The sequence below is a fragment of the Girardinichthys multiradiatus genome, chromosome 21, assembly GCF_021462225.1.
Source record: "Girardinichthys multiradiatus isolate DD_20200921_A chromosome 21, DD_fGirMul_XY1, whole genome shotgun sequence".
NCBI classification, from domain to species: domain Eukaryota; kingdom Metazoa; phylum Chordata; class Actinopteri; order Cyprinodontiformes; family Goodeidae; genus Girardinichthys; species Girardinichthys multiradiatus.
The window spans coordinates 8947115-8963947 of record NC_061813.1 but is presented as its reverse complement, the minus strand read 5'-3'; the positions used below and the strand labels follow the sequence as shown (position 1 = coordinate 8963947).

Genomic DNA, 16833 nt, shown 5'->3' with positions numbered 1-16833 from the left:
CTGCAGTGATCAGTAACTATCAAAAGTGGACTATTGAACCACCAACAGGGTCAAGGGTGGAGAGAGCTTCGCTGTTGGAGATGTGGAGAGAGAAAAGGTTGGCCCAGTGGTTTGGTCCAACATACAAGTTACAGTAGCTCAGATTGCTGTAGTTAATTCTGGTTCTGATTTAAAGGGGTTGGAATGGGCATGCAGCATGGCCACACAACAGTCAGGGGGACCCATGTGATGATTCCTGTCCAACTAAGGACATGTCTGGTTTAATTTATCCTGTTTTGTTTTTTTGTTTTTTTTACGTGTGTGTGTGTGTGTGTGTGTGTGTGTGTGTGTGTTCTTACCTGAGAAACACATGACAGCAGAATGCACTATGGGAACTAGGCAAGTCAGTGGAATCAGTGGACTGTCAGTACGTGGACTGTGACACGTACTACTTCCCATAAGTGCTGTTGGATCCACCGTACATCCTTCCATGGAAACTGTATTCACTGATGGTTGTGGGGTCTTTATGCAGGATAAGGCACCCTTTTACAAAGCATGAACTGGTTCAGGAATGGTTTCATGAAGGGAGCATGACTTAAGGGTATTAGCCTTCAAATTTCTCAGATGTTAATCCAATGGAACATCTTTGGGATGTGCTGGGCCCAGACGTTTAATACATGGAGGTCCCACCTCGCATCTTGGTGCCAAATACCACATCACTCTTTCAAGGGTACAGTGATATCTATCCCTATCTAACGGGTTGGGGCTGTTTAGGCAGTACAAGGGGGACCAGCGCACCTTTAGGCATAATGTTATGCTTGATTAGGGCATGCACACATTGCCAGTTATATCTGAGAGATGTCCCCTGACTGGGCAAGTTGCACCTGGAATCTGTGCTTTTTTATAAGCATTAATATGCTTCTGTTATAATTCTGCTGACCAATAGCATCAGAATTAGTTAATTTAAATTGCTTGGTGTCATGGCACAGACATAGATTTTAAGAGTTCATACAATGAACCAGTATATGTGAAACAGACCCTCAGCATGATGCTACCACCACCATGCTTGAAAATGGTAGTGTTTTAAGCCTAGAAATCCTCACCTCAACTCCTTCAAACATTGTTCCAGCTCCATCTCTGTCTTGTCTAGCAATAAAACGTTTCTGCATTTGGTTTACCTTGTGGGGGTAAAGCCAAAGGAATTTATTCCTGATCATTATAACCAAATGTCTTCAGGATATTGACTATTTGGATCAGAGGTTTATAACAAAGACTGTTTTGTAATCCCAAACACATCAAAATTTGTTTTAGAATGGAAAATCCAGGTGAATATTAATCTCCTGGATAGCATTGACTTCAAAAATATAAAAATGTGTGGACAATGCTTAAGCTCTGGGTCTATTCTAGAACAACAAGCCATTTAAAAATGAACTGCTAATTTTCCCTAGAAGAGTGGCCAACTATTGAGACTGACTTATACCAGAAGCCTCTTGATGGATGCAAAAACTAAAAAGGGTATAAGAGCTACAGCGTCCTCAGGACCATTTATCCAAATATAAACTGGGGTTTACATATATATTTGAATTCTTAAAACCTATTTGTGTCTCATATTTCTTTATCCACATGTAATTAATAGATGTTATGTCTGTGCCGTCTCACCTTTGTTATTTGTGCTCTCTGCAGTGAACAAGAACTCTGGATTTTCTGAAGTGGCTCTGGCCGGTTTGGCAAGCAAGGAGAACTTCAGCAGCGTCAGCCTGCGCAGCGTCAGTATCTCTGAGCTGATGTCTAACAACAGTGCTGTGCCATACAAGAAGCTCATGCTGCTACAAGTCAAAGGTCAGTGAGGCGAGGGTGCAGCTGTGTACGTACAAACAAACCTGCACTGTTTACATCTGTTTGATGTGATGCTCAGGTTTATTACGCAGTCTGGAAAGGGGTAGGAAAAAACAAGTGAGGGAAAAACATGAATTCCCAGACTTTATTTTCTATCTAGTTGTCTAAAAGCTGTATCCATCCTTCCATCTATCCATCACTTTGGCCAACATCCATCTATCCATCCATTTATCCATCTTTTTTTCCAGCATCCATCCATCTACCCTTCTTTCCTTCCAATCTGGGTGTTTTCCCAGTACAATTTTTCAAGCCTAAGGACTGTTGAAATATCTACCATAAATAAATTTACAGATTTTTGTTTTTTTCTTATTTATGCTTCACAAATAGGCCTGAAAGGACTGAGAACTCTGTACTCTGTAAAGTTGTGAATTCTCTCAAAAATAAGAAAAACCTATGTGCTAACATTTCTTTTGGATATTTTTTTTCACCAAAAAGCATTGCAGCATCCGTTAGATGGAAAAAGGTAAACTCAATAGCATATGTTAAATTGAGTTTTTTAAGAGGATGAAAAGATAAATGGCCCCCGATTCTCTCAAAGCTCCAAGGATGCTCCTTCTCAGATGATATCTAAAAGGAGAGATGGTACTTGCGCTGTTTTGGTGTCTTTTTTTTTTAATCTCCTTCACCCGTCTGTTGGTAACAGCTGTGGCTTTAAATCATTCTCCCCAGGGCACCTCACACCATCTTAGGCTGATCTGCCTCTCCAAACCCTCTGTCCGTAATCCGAAGCAAATCCAATGCAGCAGGGGTACTACTTTGTTAGGTTATCTCTCCCAGCCTAACAGTGCTAGCATTCACATTTAGACAACATGCCCTGCTGACATCCATTAGTTAGACTTCCTAAAGTTTCATGCTTTAAATGATCATTAGGCAGATATATTTACTGTGTCCTCTCCATCATGGTTGGCACAGTTTAGGTCTGATGTTCTCGTGTGATATCAACACATGCCGACGGTGATAAATAGAGTTGCCACTGATGAGCTACTTGTTTGTGTGTGTTTGTGAAACCAGGTCGACGGCACGTCCAGGTCAGGCTGGTGGAGCCCAGAGCGTCCTCTCTGAACAGCGGAGACTGCTTCTTACTCATCACCCCACACCACTGCTTCGTCTGGATCGGAGAGTTCGCCAACGTCATAGAGAAAAGGAAGGTAAGGCGCCAGAATGTAAAGCAGCATTTATATTGCTCTGCTGAGCTTCGATTGTATTAATAATAATCATCATTGCATTCGTGTCTTTCCCTAAAGGCGTCAGAGTTGGCCAACTTCATCCAGAGCAAGAGAGATTTGGGTTGTCGAGCAGATTATCTCCAGATGATAGATGAAGGCGCCGACACACACAGCCACGCTGTCCAGGAGTTCTGGATGTGTCTCGGAGGACAGTCAAGTTATCAGTGTGAGCATCGAAATGAGTCTAGCCATAGAAAACAATCCCTGCAGTGACAAAATGCAAGCTTGAAGCCCTTTGCTTTTCCTCATGCAGCAGCAGGAACCCCAGATGAAGACGAGCTATATGAAGCTGCGATCGTGGAGACAAACTGCATTTACCGCCTGATGGGTGACAAACTTGTCCCAGATGATGATTTCTGGGCCAGAATGCCCCGCTGTACACTCCTCAACCCCAAAGAGGTTAGATTAGGATACTAATTCACACCACCGCCACACACCCCCCTCAGTATCTTCAACAACACTGTATCTACTGTGAATTACTTCCAGTTCCTAGGAACCACCATTTCTCTAAACCTGAGATGGTCCTCACACATAGACAATGCTCAGAGGAAGGCCCAGCAGAGACTGTACTTCCTGAGGCAACTCAAGGAGTACAACGTTCCACAGGGGCCGCTACAGAGCGCTGTCTGCTAAAACTGTTTCTCTGAGGAACACTTGACAGTCAGAGTTCCAGACCAACACCATGCATATTTAGACTGATCTCACATTATATTCTATTGTAAAGTCAAGTGTGTACATATTTACATTTAAAAGGATATTCTTTATTTCCACTGTTACATCTGTACATAAATCTGAGAAAGGACCCAAGTGAGCTCCCGTAGTTTTAGTTTAAAAGGTCTTAATGTCAGAACACAGAGCTCACCCTCTCTGTTTTTCTGATTCCTGTGCAGGTTTTGGTGTTTGACTTTGGCAGTGAAATGTATATCTGGCATGGGAAGGAAGTGACTCTGGCACAGAGGAAGGTTGCTTTCCAGCTGGCCAAGCACCTCTGGAACGGCACCTTCGACTATACAAACTGTGACATCAACCCACTGGACCCAGGAGAGTGCAATTCACTAATTCCAAAGTACGGAGACACACATTCACAGGATGTCCGTACCTATAAAGAATTCCCCTTTCCTTTGTCATGTAATATTAGAAATAGTCAAAACTACAGAGCTTTGAAGGATTTATTCACTCACTATATAGCAAGTAGCAAAAGTATTTACACCTCTTGACCTTTTTTTTATATTGTTACGTCACAACTCCACACTTCAGTGTTTTGGGGGATTTTATCTTATAGACTGACAAAGTAGTGTCTAGCTGTGAAGTGATACATGGTTTTCAAAACTTTTTTTAAATCTAAAAAGTGTGGTGTGCTTTTAATCCGATGCTTCTAAATAATATACAGTGCAACCCACAGCCTTCAGAAGTCACTTACTAAATGGAGTCCATGTACGTGAAATGTAATCTCAGTATACAATTTAGGCCAAGAATATTCATACTCCTGGAGGATTAATGTTTAAAGTCAATCTTGTAATTGTACTTGCATGTTTTTTTAGAACCGGAAGGAATGTTTTGGGGTGGTCCCACTGGACTCTCCACTTAGGTCTGATGGTGTCTGTGGAGAGAGACACAATCAGACCTCAAACACTTGGATTCATCATCAAGATATATTGTCAAAATACAACGAAATGTAAACTGGTTCCAAATTATAAGAAGCCTTAACTGCTGTAATGCTAAAAAATGTCCTCATTTGATTTCTTCAGAAGGGTTTAAATAATGTATATAATCATTTGTTATGAAAATGAAAACATATTACTAATTAATAGATTTTTCTGTTGAAGCTACTTTTGCATGTTTTCATTTATTTCCTGGGAGATGCCTGTCTTACAAATAATTATAAATTGTAATCTGCCCAACCAGAGGTTTGGTAGAGAACATTAGTGATCAAGCTTCATGAAGACAAAGGAGCACAGCTGACTGGTCAGGGAGAACGTTGCAGAGAATTTTACAGCAGGTGTAGGTAATCTAACAATATTGCAAGCTTGGAGCATCTCACAGAACTGTTCAATCCATCACCCGAAAAAGGAATGAGTCACACAACTGCAAACTTACCAGGACCTGTTCATCCACCAGTTCTGACAAGCCTGGCAAAGAGAGCTTTAACCAAAGAAGCAGCCAAGAGTTCCACTGTAACTCTGGAGGAGCTGTAAAGATTCACAGATGGAAGAATCTGTTGATGGGAGCACTCTGCACATGTGACCTTCAAGAGTTGCAGGACAGAAGAGTGAAAGACAGAATAACTTCAGTTCAATGTTTGCCACAAGCAATGTAGGGTACACGTCCAAAACGGGGGAAGAAGGTGCATGGGTCGGATGAGACCAAAACTAGACTTTTTGGCCCATTTTAAAAAACATTGTTTTGTGGAATAACTCTGCACATCGCCACAGTAACACATGGTAGTGGCTTCATGCTTTGATGATGCTTTTCCTGAGAAGTGACAGGGAAGGTGGATAGAGGTGAATACAAGTGAATCCTAGAAGAAAACCTGAGGTCCTCCTTCCCAGACAATTAGAATGGTTTAGACCAAAGCATATTTAAATGGTCAGGGTTGGTTGTAAGGTGGGTGGAGCTTAATACAGACTTAACTTCAAACTTTCAGCCATATCTCTAATGGAAGGCTTTTAATCAAAGCGTGTTAGAATAGCTCAGTCAAAATCCAGACCTAAATCCAACTGAAAATCTGGGTCAGGAGTTGAAAAGTGGTTCTTCAGACTTTCTCTGTCCGGTCTGACTGAGCTTAAGCTATTTTGAAGATTTGAAGATGTAATTGGATGGATGGTGGCTAATAAAGCATTGATTTGTGAGGTCAGAATACAAATTCATGCCACATTTTTAGAGTTTAATAAGTAAAAACTGTTGAAAACCATTTATTTTCTAACCACCACTGTACAGTCATGCTTGTTGGTCTCCTAAAATCCCAATAAAAAATAAACTGCAGCTTATGGTTGTAATGTAAAAGAGTATCAGAAGTTTAAAAAGTGGATTTTCAGTGACTAAAATGAGGGACTTCTCATTGTGTACCTGTGTAGAAAAGGCCAAGGTCGGCCTGACTGGGCAGTGTTCGGCAGGCTGACTCAACACAATGAGACCGCCCTGTTCAAGGAGAAGTTTCAGGACTGGAGTGACTCCAGGACAATCAATTCCACACCAACAAATGATCACATTGCCGACCACAAGGTATCGGATTTAACACATTAAAGTTCTCTTGCAAAAATGCACATCCTCTCTGTCGTCTTACCTTTTCTGCATCTTGCCCAGGAGCAGCCAACTTCTGATAACCCCCGTGCTTTCAATGCGTCCCTGATGCTGCCCCTCCATCAAGCGGTGGTCTGCACCATTTTAGACGGATTCAGTGTGGGCCGGGGCTATGGCCTTGTGGAGGCTGAGGACTGGCGGAGCTATGAGATTAGCACTCTGGCCGTGGAGGTGTGGCACATCCTGGAGTTTGACTACAGCCGTTTGCCTCGCCAGAGCATCGGCCAGTTCCATGACGGTGACACCTATGTGGTCAAGTGGAAATATATGGTCAGCACTGCTGGTCAGTACTGCCTTCATTGATTATAAGCCATTTAAATCTGCACTCATATATTTTACATGGGGAATCCGTTTTTTATGCCATCCCCAGAGAAGGGCATTATTCAAAATAAATCCTGGGTCATGTTCACACACATCTCAGATTTACAATTTTTTTACCATCAGTTGGGAAGAGACAAAATCCAGAGCAGCAGAAGACCGCAGGAGCTGGCAAGGAGAAGTGCTGCTACTTCTTCTGGCAGGGCCGCAACTCCACCATCAGCGAGAAGGGAACATCGGCGCTCATGACGGTGGAGCTGGATGAGGAGCGGGGAGCACAGGTCAGTGTGTTTTCTGCTTTAACCTCTATTCTTAGTGAAATTTTTGCTTGAACATGTTCGAATAAGCTTCACACTAATGTTTAACCGCATGTTCCTCCAGGTTCAGGTCCTGCAGGGGAAGGAGCCGCCATGTTTCCTGCAATGTTTCAAAGGGGGAATGATTGTCCACTCAGGGAAAAGAGAAGAGGAGGAGGAATGCTCACAAAGTAAGGTTTAGTTATTTAATTTGAACATTTAATTTTTCTCATATTGGAGATCTTTTTTTTTCTATGTATTTCTATCACGTAATAAATAATACTCACAGCAGTGACTGTAACCTTTTTCTCCCCCGTACTTCCCTCCCTCACAGATAAATGGCGTCTTTACTGTGTGAGAGGTGAGATGGAGGTGGAAGGCCACCTGCTGGAAGTGGCCTGTCATTGCAGCAGTCTGCGCTCCAGAGTCTCCATGGTGCTGCTGGGTGTCAGCCAGGCCCTCATCTACTTGTGGCACGGCTGCAAATCCCAGACACACACTCGGGAGGTGGCTCGTATTGCCGCCAACAGACTCAAAGAACAGTGAGTGGAAATTCTGTTTTCCTCTAAACAGTTCTCAGGAAATGTTGAAATATGAACAGATCCAGTAGTGTAGCCTGTGTTTTTTGTGCAGTTGTCCTCTGGAAACTGGGCTGCACAGCAGCAGCAAAGTGACCATACGGGAGTGTGATGAAGGAGCAGAGCCGACAGGGTTCTGGGAAGCCCTCGGCAGAAGGGACAGGAAGGCATATGATTGCATGCTTCAAGGTGAGTCAGCAAAAATTGTTGAAGGAATCAGATAATGGTGCTGTATTAAAATATTATCTACAACCAAGGACGGTCATCAGGAGTGAATAAACCTAATCAGCAATAAGAGTTGTTTTTAACTAGATCAGCTTTCTTTGCAGCTCTGGACTGACCGACTGTTAAAGCACTTTTTTTTACTCAGTTTCAGCATTTATTCTTGTTAGTCAGTCAGCATATTACATCTCGACTGAATATGTCTTCACTCTCCCTTAGAATCTTCTCCAAATCCCTGAATGTGAGAAGATCTCTTGTCCACAGCCAGGGGACCTCAAGTATTTTATGTCAAATTAGGATTAGTTCAGGACTCTTCTAAATCCTTCCAAAAATATACTTTTCTTTTGTTGGCAAGGATGCTTTTTTGGTCAAAATTGAGTGGTATTTGGAACTGTATTTCATCCAATATTCTAAGATATCCAGTTCCATCTGATGAACAGTTTTCACAGATCATGGTGCTGCTTTTGTAAAACTAAATATACCTTTTAAAATCATGACCGAAAGTTAAACTTTTGTTTCATGAGCCCTATGGCTGCACAATATACTGGGAATATGTCATAGCAACATCAGTGTGTGCAATATTCATATTACAAAGGACTGTGTGCAGTGCAGTAAGTGCTGGCTAATACACTGGTATGCCAAAAAAAAAGTCACCTCCTGGATTTAACTAAGCAAAAAGGTACGAGCCTCCCATTGGATAATTACTGCATGGGCGATTATGTTTCAGCTGGCAACAAGTTATTTAACCCCAACTGGTGCAATGAGTTACTTCTCCTTTCTAAAACAACCATGTTGAAAAACACATCTCATGGTCGTGGAAAAGTCTGTTTCAGAAGGGTCAAATCATTGGCATGCATCAAGCAGAGAAAACACCTAAGGAGATTGCAGAAACTACCAAAATTGGGTTAAGAACTGTCCAACGCATTATTAAGAACTGGAAGGATAGTGGGGACCCATCGTCTTCGAGGAAGAAATGTGGCTGGAAAAAAATCCTGAAAATCATGATTGGCGATCACTGTCCACTGTTCACGTTTGGTGAAATCAAATAGAAGAAAAACAACAGTAGAACTCCGGGCTATGTTTAATGGTGAAAGTAAGAGCATTTCCACACTCACAATGTGAAGGGAACTCGATGGTTTGGGACTGAACAGCTGTGTAGCCTTAAGAAAACCACTAATCAGTGAGGCTAACTGGGGAAAAAAGCTTCAATTTGCTAGGGAGCATTAAGATTGGATTCTGGAGCAATGGAAGAAGGTCATATGGTCTGATAAATCCAGAGTGATGGGTGCATCAGGGTAAGCAGAGAGGCAGGTGAAGTGATGCACCCATCATGCCTTGTGCCTACTGTACACAAGGCATGATGGGTGATCATAGCTCTGCCCCCTCTGTGGGGGCAGAGCTATGATCTGGGGTTCCTGCAGTTGGTCAGGTCTGGGTTCAGCAACAGTATGTGGGTTAGGGTTAGGGTTAGGGTTAGCTAACTCAAAGAATGAGGTCAGCTGACTACTTGAATATACTGAATGACCAGGTTATTCCATCAATGGATTTCTTCTTCCCTGATGGTACGGGCATATTCCAAGATGACAATGCCAGGATTCATCGGGCTCAAATTGTGAAAGAGTGGTTCAGGGAGCATGAGACATTTTTCTCACATGGATTGGCCACCACAGAGTCCAGACCTTAATTGGGATGTGCTGGAGAAGGCTTTTCACAGCGGTCAGACTCTACCATCATGAGTGCAAGATCCTGGTGAAAAATGAATGCAACACTGGGTGGAAATAAATCTTCTGACATTGCAGAAGCTTATCAGAACAATGGCACAGTGAATGGGTGCTGTAATCAAAGCTAAAGGCGGTCCAACAAAAGTGCCAATTTTTTCTTTGGCCAGGCAGTGTATATTTCAAGTGTTATGAACTTGTATTTTGCATGCTAATGTAATATTTGTGCTTACTCCAGACACTGATGACAAAGGAGTGCAGGAAACACAGATGAGAAAGAAAAGGAAGAAGAAATCAGGCATATATTGCAACTGATATTGTCCACACAATATTTACCGATTCTGAAAGGATTTTTTTTTATTTGATGTTTTTACATCACAAAAGCCTGGCGTGGTTACACAGATGCGCACACTTAGATCCTTACCTTAACTCCATGCTCTCTAAATCTAGTATGTTCCATGTCAGACAACTCAAGAAGTTAAAGGTTCAGAAAGCTAGAACAATTTAGCCTAACTGTAATCTGCTCTGTTTAGCTGTAGGCTAATGAACCACAGACAAATGTCAAAATCAAAGACCGTCTTTATTATATCACGGCATAGGAGCATGAATGGTGGTTAAAACAGAGCATGAAACATCTAAACACAGTAAGAGGAATGCGACTGGAATTCATTGCACTCTTACAAAAAGTTGTAAGTTTTGTATTTTAGAACATTTCAACAACTATAGATCTGAACTAGAAAACTGAAGGAGTTTTAACTCGTCCTTTTGTATTTCACAGCCTTACGTTGTTTATCATTAAATAATTAAAAACTTTAACCTTTTTTGTTTTATACCTTTTTTTTTTATTCATGCTTCATCAGCAGTGACAAGATTTACCAACATTATATGTGCTGATATGTTGCAGGCTGGCACACTGAGATTCTACTTCTCTCTATTTCAATAATATTATCACATTTGTTCCATTTTCTTTTAGTTTTAATAAGAATAGTAAAGGCAAATCCTTTTATCATTATTTGCACAACCAAAGGTAGAACTGAACGGGACTCGTGATGACTGAACTAAATCCAGCTGCAGCATCTCATGTTACACCTGCTCTCTGTCAGTCAGCCAGCAGGTGGAGGTATTGAGCTGTTCTGATCCTCTTCTGCAGTTGGGTTACCATGCACTAATTCATCTAATGTTAGTCAGTCAGCTCTCAGACTGGGTCTGTATGGTCTTTGGATTCACCATGTGGCATCAGAGTCCAACCAGTTAATGACAGGGTTGGAAATTATCCCCGGACTTCCTCTTTTCCTATGGAGAGCAGGGCTCAGGGGAGGAGCTGCAACGGATTCCTACAGCTTCATAAAAAACAAGGAGTTACATTAGCTGATGTTTAGATGTTTGCATCCACCAGATGTATCTCTGCCTGCTTAGATTAACATCCAGACAATCAGTGTGTTTTTGTTTTTTACAAACTAAACTGATAAGAGGCTGATTTCTTGTCCTTTTTATTAAAGAACAGATTGGTATGCATTTCTCTAGTAGTAGTTTGCGTTCCATTTGATTCCATGTTGTTTAATACAAACCTTTGATGCTCAGATCCGGGCAGGTTTAACTTCACACCTCGTCTGTATCAGCTGAGCAGCAGCTCTGGGGAGTTTACAGCTGTGGAGTTTCTCTACCCTGCCAGAGACCCCGACCAGGTCAACTCAATGCCTTTCCTGCAGGACGACTTCTATGGAGCCTCGCAGCCAGGTACACACACAGTTTGGAGCCATAGCTACTCAGAAGAGCAGAGGTTTCAAGGATTCCCTCACAGGTTCCCTGGTAAAACCATTTGGACAGATCCTGATGCACATCTGACTTCTTGTTGGTTGCAAAGTCTTCAAACTAAAATTATCTTATGATCTGTAATGAATAGAACGGGGGCACATTCTACTTGATCCAAAATGATCCTGGAATGATCCTAAAGGGATATTGTGCTGCGTCTCTTGTTCAGCTCTGTTCCTGGTGGACAACCACCATGAGGTGTACCTGTGGCAAGGCTGGTGGCCTCAGGACAGTGAAAGCACCGGCTCGGCCCAAATCCGCTGGGACTCGGACAGAAAATGTGCCATGGAGACGGTGCTGCAATACTCCAGAGGTATTCAGAAGAAACTCCTCCAACCCTGCATTTATTTTGCTCTCTAAAAGATGAGATGTTAAACATTACTGTGAAGAACTATTCTGGAACAGATGGCCTTTGTTTACCCAGAAAAGAACGAGAAGAAACCTCCCAAAGCGTACCTGATCCACGCTGGTTTGGAGCCGCTCACCTTCACCAACATGTTCCCCTGCTGGGAGCACAGAGAGGATGTGGCAGAGATCACTGAGAGGGTGGGTTTTACTGCAGCATGAAGCCATCGCTACATGCTATCGCTAAACCAGAAGAGCTAAAAAAGCTGTGTACAGCTCCATGTGATCCTGAATGAAATCTCTTCTGTGTTCTCAGGAGGCAGAGGTGAGTAACCAGATCATCCTGGTGGAGGACGTGTTGGCCTGGCTGTGTAAGACCACCTACCCACTGGCTGAGATCCTGGCCCGGCCGCTGCCTGAGGGGGTTGACCCTCTTCACTTGGAGGTCTACCTGTCTAATGAGGACTTTGAGGTGAGAACCTGAGAGATTGTCAGATGGATTTAGATGATGTGAAGTGAACAGCAGCCTAACTTATTTCTGGTAAAAACCTTCAGTCTTCAGCTTTACAAATCCTCCCTCTGTTTTTGAAGACATGCAGCTGAAACATCTTGGCTTATCTTGTAAATGTCAGCAAAGTCCTTGTTTCACTCAAAACAACATGGAATTCCAAAACAGCCTGAACCTTTTTACATTTTTCACATTACAACCACAAGCTTCAGTGCATTTTGTTTAAATTTTATGCGGTACACAAACACCAGACTGGAACTGGAAGGAAAACGAGGGTTACAGGTCATTTGGCCACTTTGCTACTTTGTACCCTTATTTTATACTCATTTCAATCCTTCCTCCTTCCATTAAACAAATGGTTTCATTCTCATTTACTTTAACCTTGGTGGATGACTTTATTTTTAGTTATAGAAGAGTTTTTGAATGATTTATTGAGGAAAAATACACATGAAAATGCTCAAATCTCTCATTGAATTTTACTCAATTATCTAAAGGCTTTGCATCACACTGTTTCAATTCATTTTTTATTTATTTTATTTATTATTTATTTTTGTTCAAACCAAACAGAAATGTTGCGTCTAACTGGTAGAAATGATTTATTGAGGTAATTTCAAATGTTGCTCCCAGAACGTTATGAACAGAATAAGGCCAGGTATGAATTAAAACATGGTCGCTATAAAATAGACGGCACCATTTCATGTCAGAAAAAGTTTGGTACGCAGGTATGAAATGGTCACGACTAGCAACAAAAGATAATAGGTCACTTTTGTTCTTAAATGTTTTAATAATAAATATCTGAGTTTGATTTAGGTCTGGACTTTGACTGGGCCATGAATATGCTTTGATTGAAATTGCAGCTCTGGCTGTATGTTTAGTGTCGGTGTCCTGCTGGAAGATGGACCTCCACTTCAGTCACAAATCTTATTTCTGCCTCTAACAGATTTTATTCTCTGTTTCTGCTGAGGAAGGACATCCCCACACCATAATGTTGCCACTACCATGTTTAACTGTGGGGCTTTTTCCACTTTCACATGATGGAAGGAAATGTGCTCCATATAATAGTGAAAGCTTGGGACAATGTTTTAGAACATAAATCTGCTTTAAACGTGTCGACTACTTTCTCCCTGACCTGGCTGCTGTGTTTATTGGTCTTCAAGATGCTGTTTGCTCTCTGAGGTTCTTTATAAGAAACCTCTGAGGTCTTCATAGAACAACTGGATTTATACTGAGATTGACGTACACAACGGGGGATTCTATTTAAAGTCATTTCTGAAGTCCATTGGTTGCACTGGGTTTTAATTAGGTATTCAGTCAACTTTTAATTAGGTATCAGAGTAAAGGGGACTGGATACAAACCATGCCAGTCTTATTATTTTGTACAATAATTGGAACCATATATCATTTTCCTTCCACTACAAAACTATGCACTACTTGTGTTGGTCTATTACATAAATGAGCTTTGAAGTTTGTGGTTTAAATGTGACAATAATGTTTCAGGGCTATAAAACATCATTGCCGCAATGTAGTTTACTGTAAACACAAATAAACAGAAATAAAGACTCATTTTGATTACCTTTTAATGGAGTGAAGTGTTTTATCTTCAGTGAGACCCACTGTGTAATCTCTGATATGTTGTGATGTTCTCATATGTGATGGTGAATCCAGAGAGTCATTTTTGCCCTCCGTCCTTTTATATGCAATTTTTCTTTGAACTACAAAACCAACCAGAACTTTCTAAACAGATAAGTTAGGTTTTGTAAATATCTACTGTATAAAATAGTTTTTGTTTTTGGGATTTTAGAAAAGTTCAATCCATGATATTTTTTCAAACTAAATGTTCGATATTTTTACAAACAAAAAAATACACCATTTACAATGTGATGACCAAAAGATTAACTGCTGAAACTGGCCTTTTTTTTATAGCCTTTAGAGCTAAAAACACTCCTTAGTTCTGTGTCTCTTTTGGCTGAACTCATTAACAGCCACTGTGGAGGCCCTAATAGGCCGCATGTTGCAGACCCCTGACCTAGCCTCTCCATCCTCCTTTTACTTGTTCTATCTTCAAGCTCTTGATTTTTAATCATGTCATCTCTCCATCCTGTCCCTTTGAGCTCACCCATTTCACTCATTCTACTTCTCCAGGGTGCAGGGGCTTATGGGAAGGTGAGTTCAACTGGTTTTAGCATGGAAGACGCAGGCTGGCTCCTCACTTCTCATTATACAAAGTTACCAAAAGCTCGCGTCGTTAGAATTTCTACATTCTAACATTGTTAACAGAGCGTCTTCATTCGCATGCTGCTCACCAGTGTTGGGAATGAATCTATTTGAAAATCACTGATGCATGAGTTTCTCACTGCAGGACTGATTGTTTGGACTGAGGCTGTAGATGTTCTGTGAGCTGGGCCTGATTCTGATTGTGTTGCTCCCATAGAGAGCCCTGGAGATGAACAGAGAGGAATACGGCGCTTTGCCTGGATGGAAGCAGGTGAACTTGAAGAAATCCAAAGGACTCTTCTAAAGGATGATGTCCAGGCTTCTTTTGTTTCTATGTACACATAGCAGAGACTCGGGAGCAGCTCCTCCTGAGTTGAACCTATGATAGAGGATCGCGGATGGGATGAAGAACCTCGGAGATGTGGAGGAGAGGTGTGCCAGCCTCTCATGCTGCAGATTTCCATCCTGTCTGCACTCTTGTGATGTGTGTTGTGATGATTGGGAAACATGTGGATGCAAGCATCGCTATGTTAATAGTGCTCCTTTATGATGACACTGTTAATGATTGTACATATGTAGCATATGGAAAGCAGCCTGGATCTTCCACTGGCAGCCTTACAGCCATCTGTTGGAGTGAAGGCAGGTCTGTCAGCCTGTTGGACACACTCCACTTCAGACTCTCTGCTAGATATGTTTGTGCATTACAAATTATTTATATTTATGTTAAATCCACAGAGGAGGTTTAAAAATAAACTTTAGATATAAAAATACAAACAAACACTACAATTATTGCTGTAAATCTTTCTGTCGTACATTTTTAAGTTAACAGCAGCTCTGCTGTACAGATAATCTTTTACTAATAAATTGAAGCAGCTTTGAATGCAGCATTTTGTCTCTTTCTTGTAGTACATGCTTGACTCAAGAAGGAAGCCTGATGAAGTGACTTCAGTGTATAGTGCCTTGCTCCATGTACAGTTTATATATAGATCCTGTTCTGACTTTCCAAGACTGTTTGTAATAACAAACCAGTAGAGAAATAAAGTTTGATATCAATGCATTTTGTGTTGCACCTCATTGTTCTGACCTTGCATAAATTTGAGTTGGACTAAAGTATAAGGCACCTTCACCCATTTAAGTGCAGTTGTGGCCAAAGGTTTTTGCATCAGCTGATGAACAGCCAGTTTGACTTAAAATGCACTTTTTAATTATTTGTCAGCCCAATTTGTCTCTTGTTTCCTTTTCTTTTTTTTTACATGCCACACAAGCAGAAAATGAGAATGCCAGTAAGTTCATCCCTGGAACTAATGTGATCGGTAGTGAGAATTAGAATATCATCAAGAAATACATTTATTATAGTTATTTAGTTTAAATATAAGCTTGCAGATTCATTAGTTTAATATCTCAAGCATTTGTTTCTGTTGATTGTGTCTTAATTCCCCAAATTTAGTTTTTCAGAAAATTTGAGACCAATTTAAAAAAACAAATAAATGAAGGGGAGGGGGTGTATTAATGTTATGGGCTACACAATCATAGGGACATGACAGTTTCAGCTCCTCAAGGATTGTAAGTCTAAAAAGGAAATTACAATGGAATCTGGCTGTTCAGATTACCTCATTCAAGCATACTAATGTAAAGTTAAGTGGAAGGAAAAACTCATGTAGAAGGTGCGCCAGGTAGGGACTGCTACTGGAGTCAGACTTTCAAGAGTCACAATATGGTCATATCTGGGACATGGCCTAAAACTGTAGTACACCTTGTGTTAAGCCACTCCTGAAATAAATGACATCAAAAGCATCTTACCTGGGCTAAGGGAGAAATGGATAGGACTGTTGCTCGGTGGTCCAAAAATTTATTTTCAGATAAAAGAAAATGTTCCATTTAATCTGGAGATCAAGGTCACCAGAGCCTGGATGAAGAGTGGACCCAAACTACCTGAGATCTAGCATGAAATTTCCACAGTCAATGACGATTTTTGGAGTCACCTCATCTGCTGCTGTTGGTTCATTGAGTTTTCTCAGTTACCAAAGTCAGTAAAGTCTTCTGCCAGGACATTTTAGATCAATCAATTCTTCCATTTGCTTATACCCTATTAGGATACTGATTTCCTTTTTCCAGTGAGCCACACTGTTAAAAGTACCAATACCTCCTTTATCGACCATGATGTTACTGTGTTTGATTGGCCTGACCTAAACCTCACGGAGAATCTATGGGGTATTGTCAAGAGGAAGCTGAGACATTATGATGTTTTGGTTGTGGAGTTTTAAGAGATAAAACTCTATTTAATTCAATTCAATTCAAAAATACTTTATTAATCCCAAAGGGACATTAAATGTTGTTGTAGCTCATTATGTAGGTTTCTTCAAAGAGTCGTTGTAGATGCTGATGGCTGTGGGCAGGAAGGATCTCCTGTAGCGCTCTGTC

General features: G+C 41.2%; 1 protein-coding gene across 2 annotated transcripts in view; it reads left to right on the top strand.

Annotated features, from left to right (window-relative positions):
- The window catches only part of svila (supervillin a), a 68543-nt gene extending 53074 nt beyond the window's left edge, over window positions 1–15469 (top strand). For both annotated transcript variants that reach the window (XM_047349314.1, XM_047349315.1), the window contains 17 exons: window positions 1663–1818; window positions 2887–3023; window positions 3120–3267; window positions 3355–3500; window positions 3992–4167; window positions 6176–6323; window positions 6405–6684; window positions 6846–7000; window positions 7101–7206; window positions 7350–7557; window positions 7649–7782; window positions 11115–11270; window positions 11515–11658; window positions 11770–11891; window positions 12007–12162; window positions 14341–14361; window positions 14630–15469. In XM_047349314.1, coding sequence (XP_047205270.1) covers window positions 1663–1818; window positions 2887–3023; window positions 3120–3267; window positions 3355–3500; window positions 3992–4167; window positions 6176–6323; window positions 6405–6684; window positions 6846–7000; window positions 7101–7206; window positions 7350–7557; window positions 7649–7782; window positions 11115–11270; window positions 11515–11658; window positions 11770–11891; window positions 12007–12162; window positions 14341–14361; window positions 14630–14716 — 2480 coding nt within the window. In that variant the 3' untranslated portion in view covers window positions 14717–15469. The remainder of the gene's footprint in view (window positions 1–1662; window positions 1819–2886; window positions 3024–3119; window positions 3268–3354; window positions 3501–3991; window positions 4168–6175; window positions 6324–6404; window positions 6685–6845; window positions 7001–7100; window positions 7207–7349; window positions 7558–7648; window positions 7783–11114; window positions 11271–11514; window positions 11659–11769; window positions 11892–12006; window positions 12163–14340; window positions 14362–14629) is intronic.
- Window positions 15470–16833: the final 1364 nt, after the last annotated feature.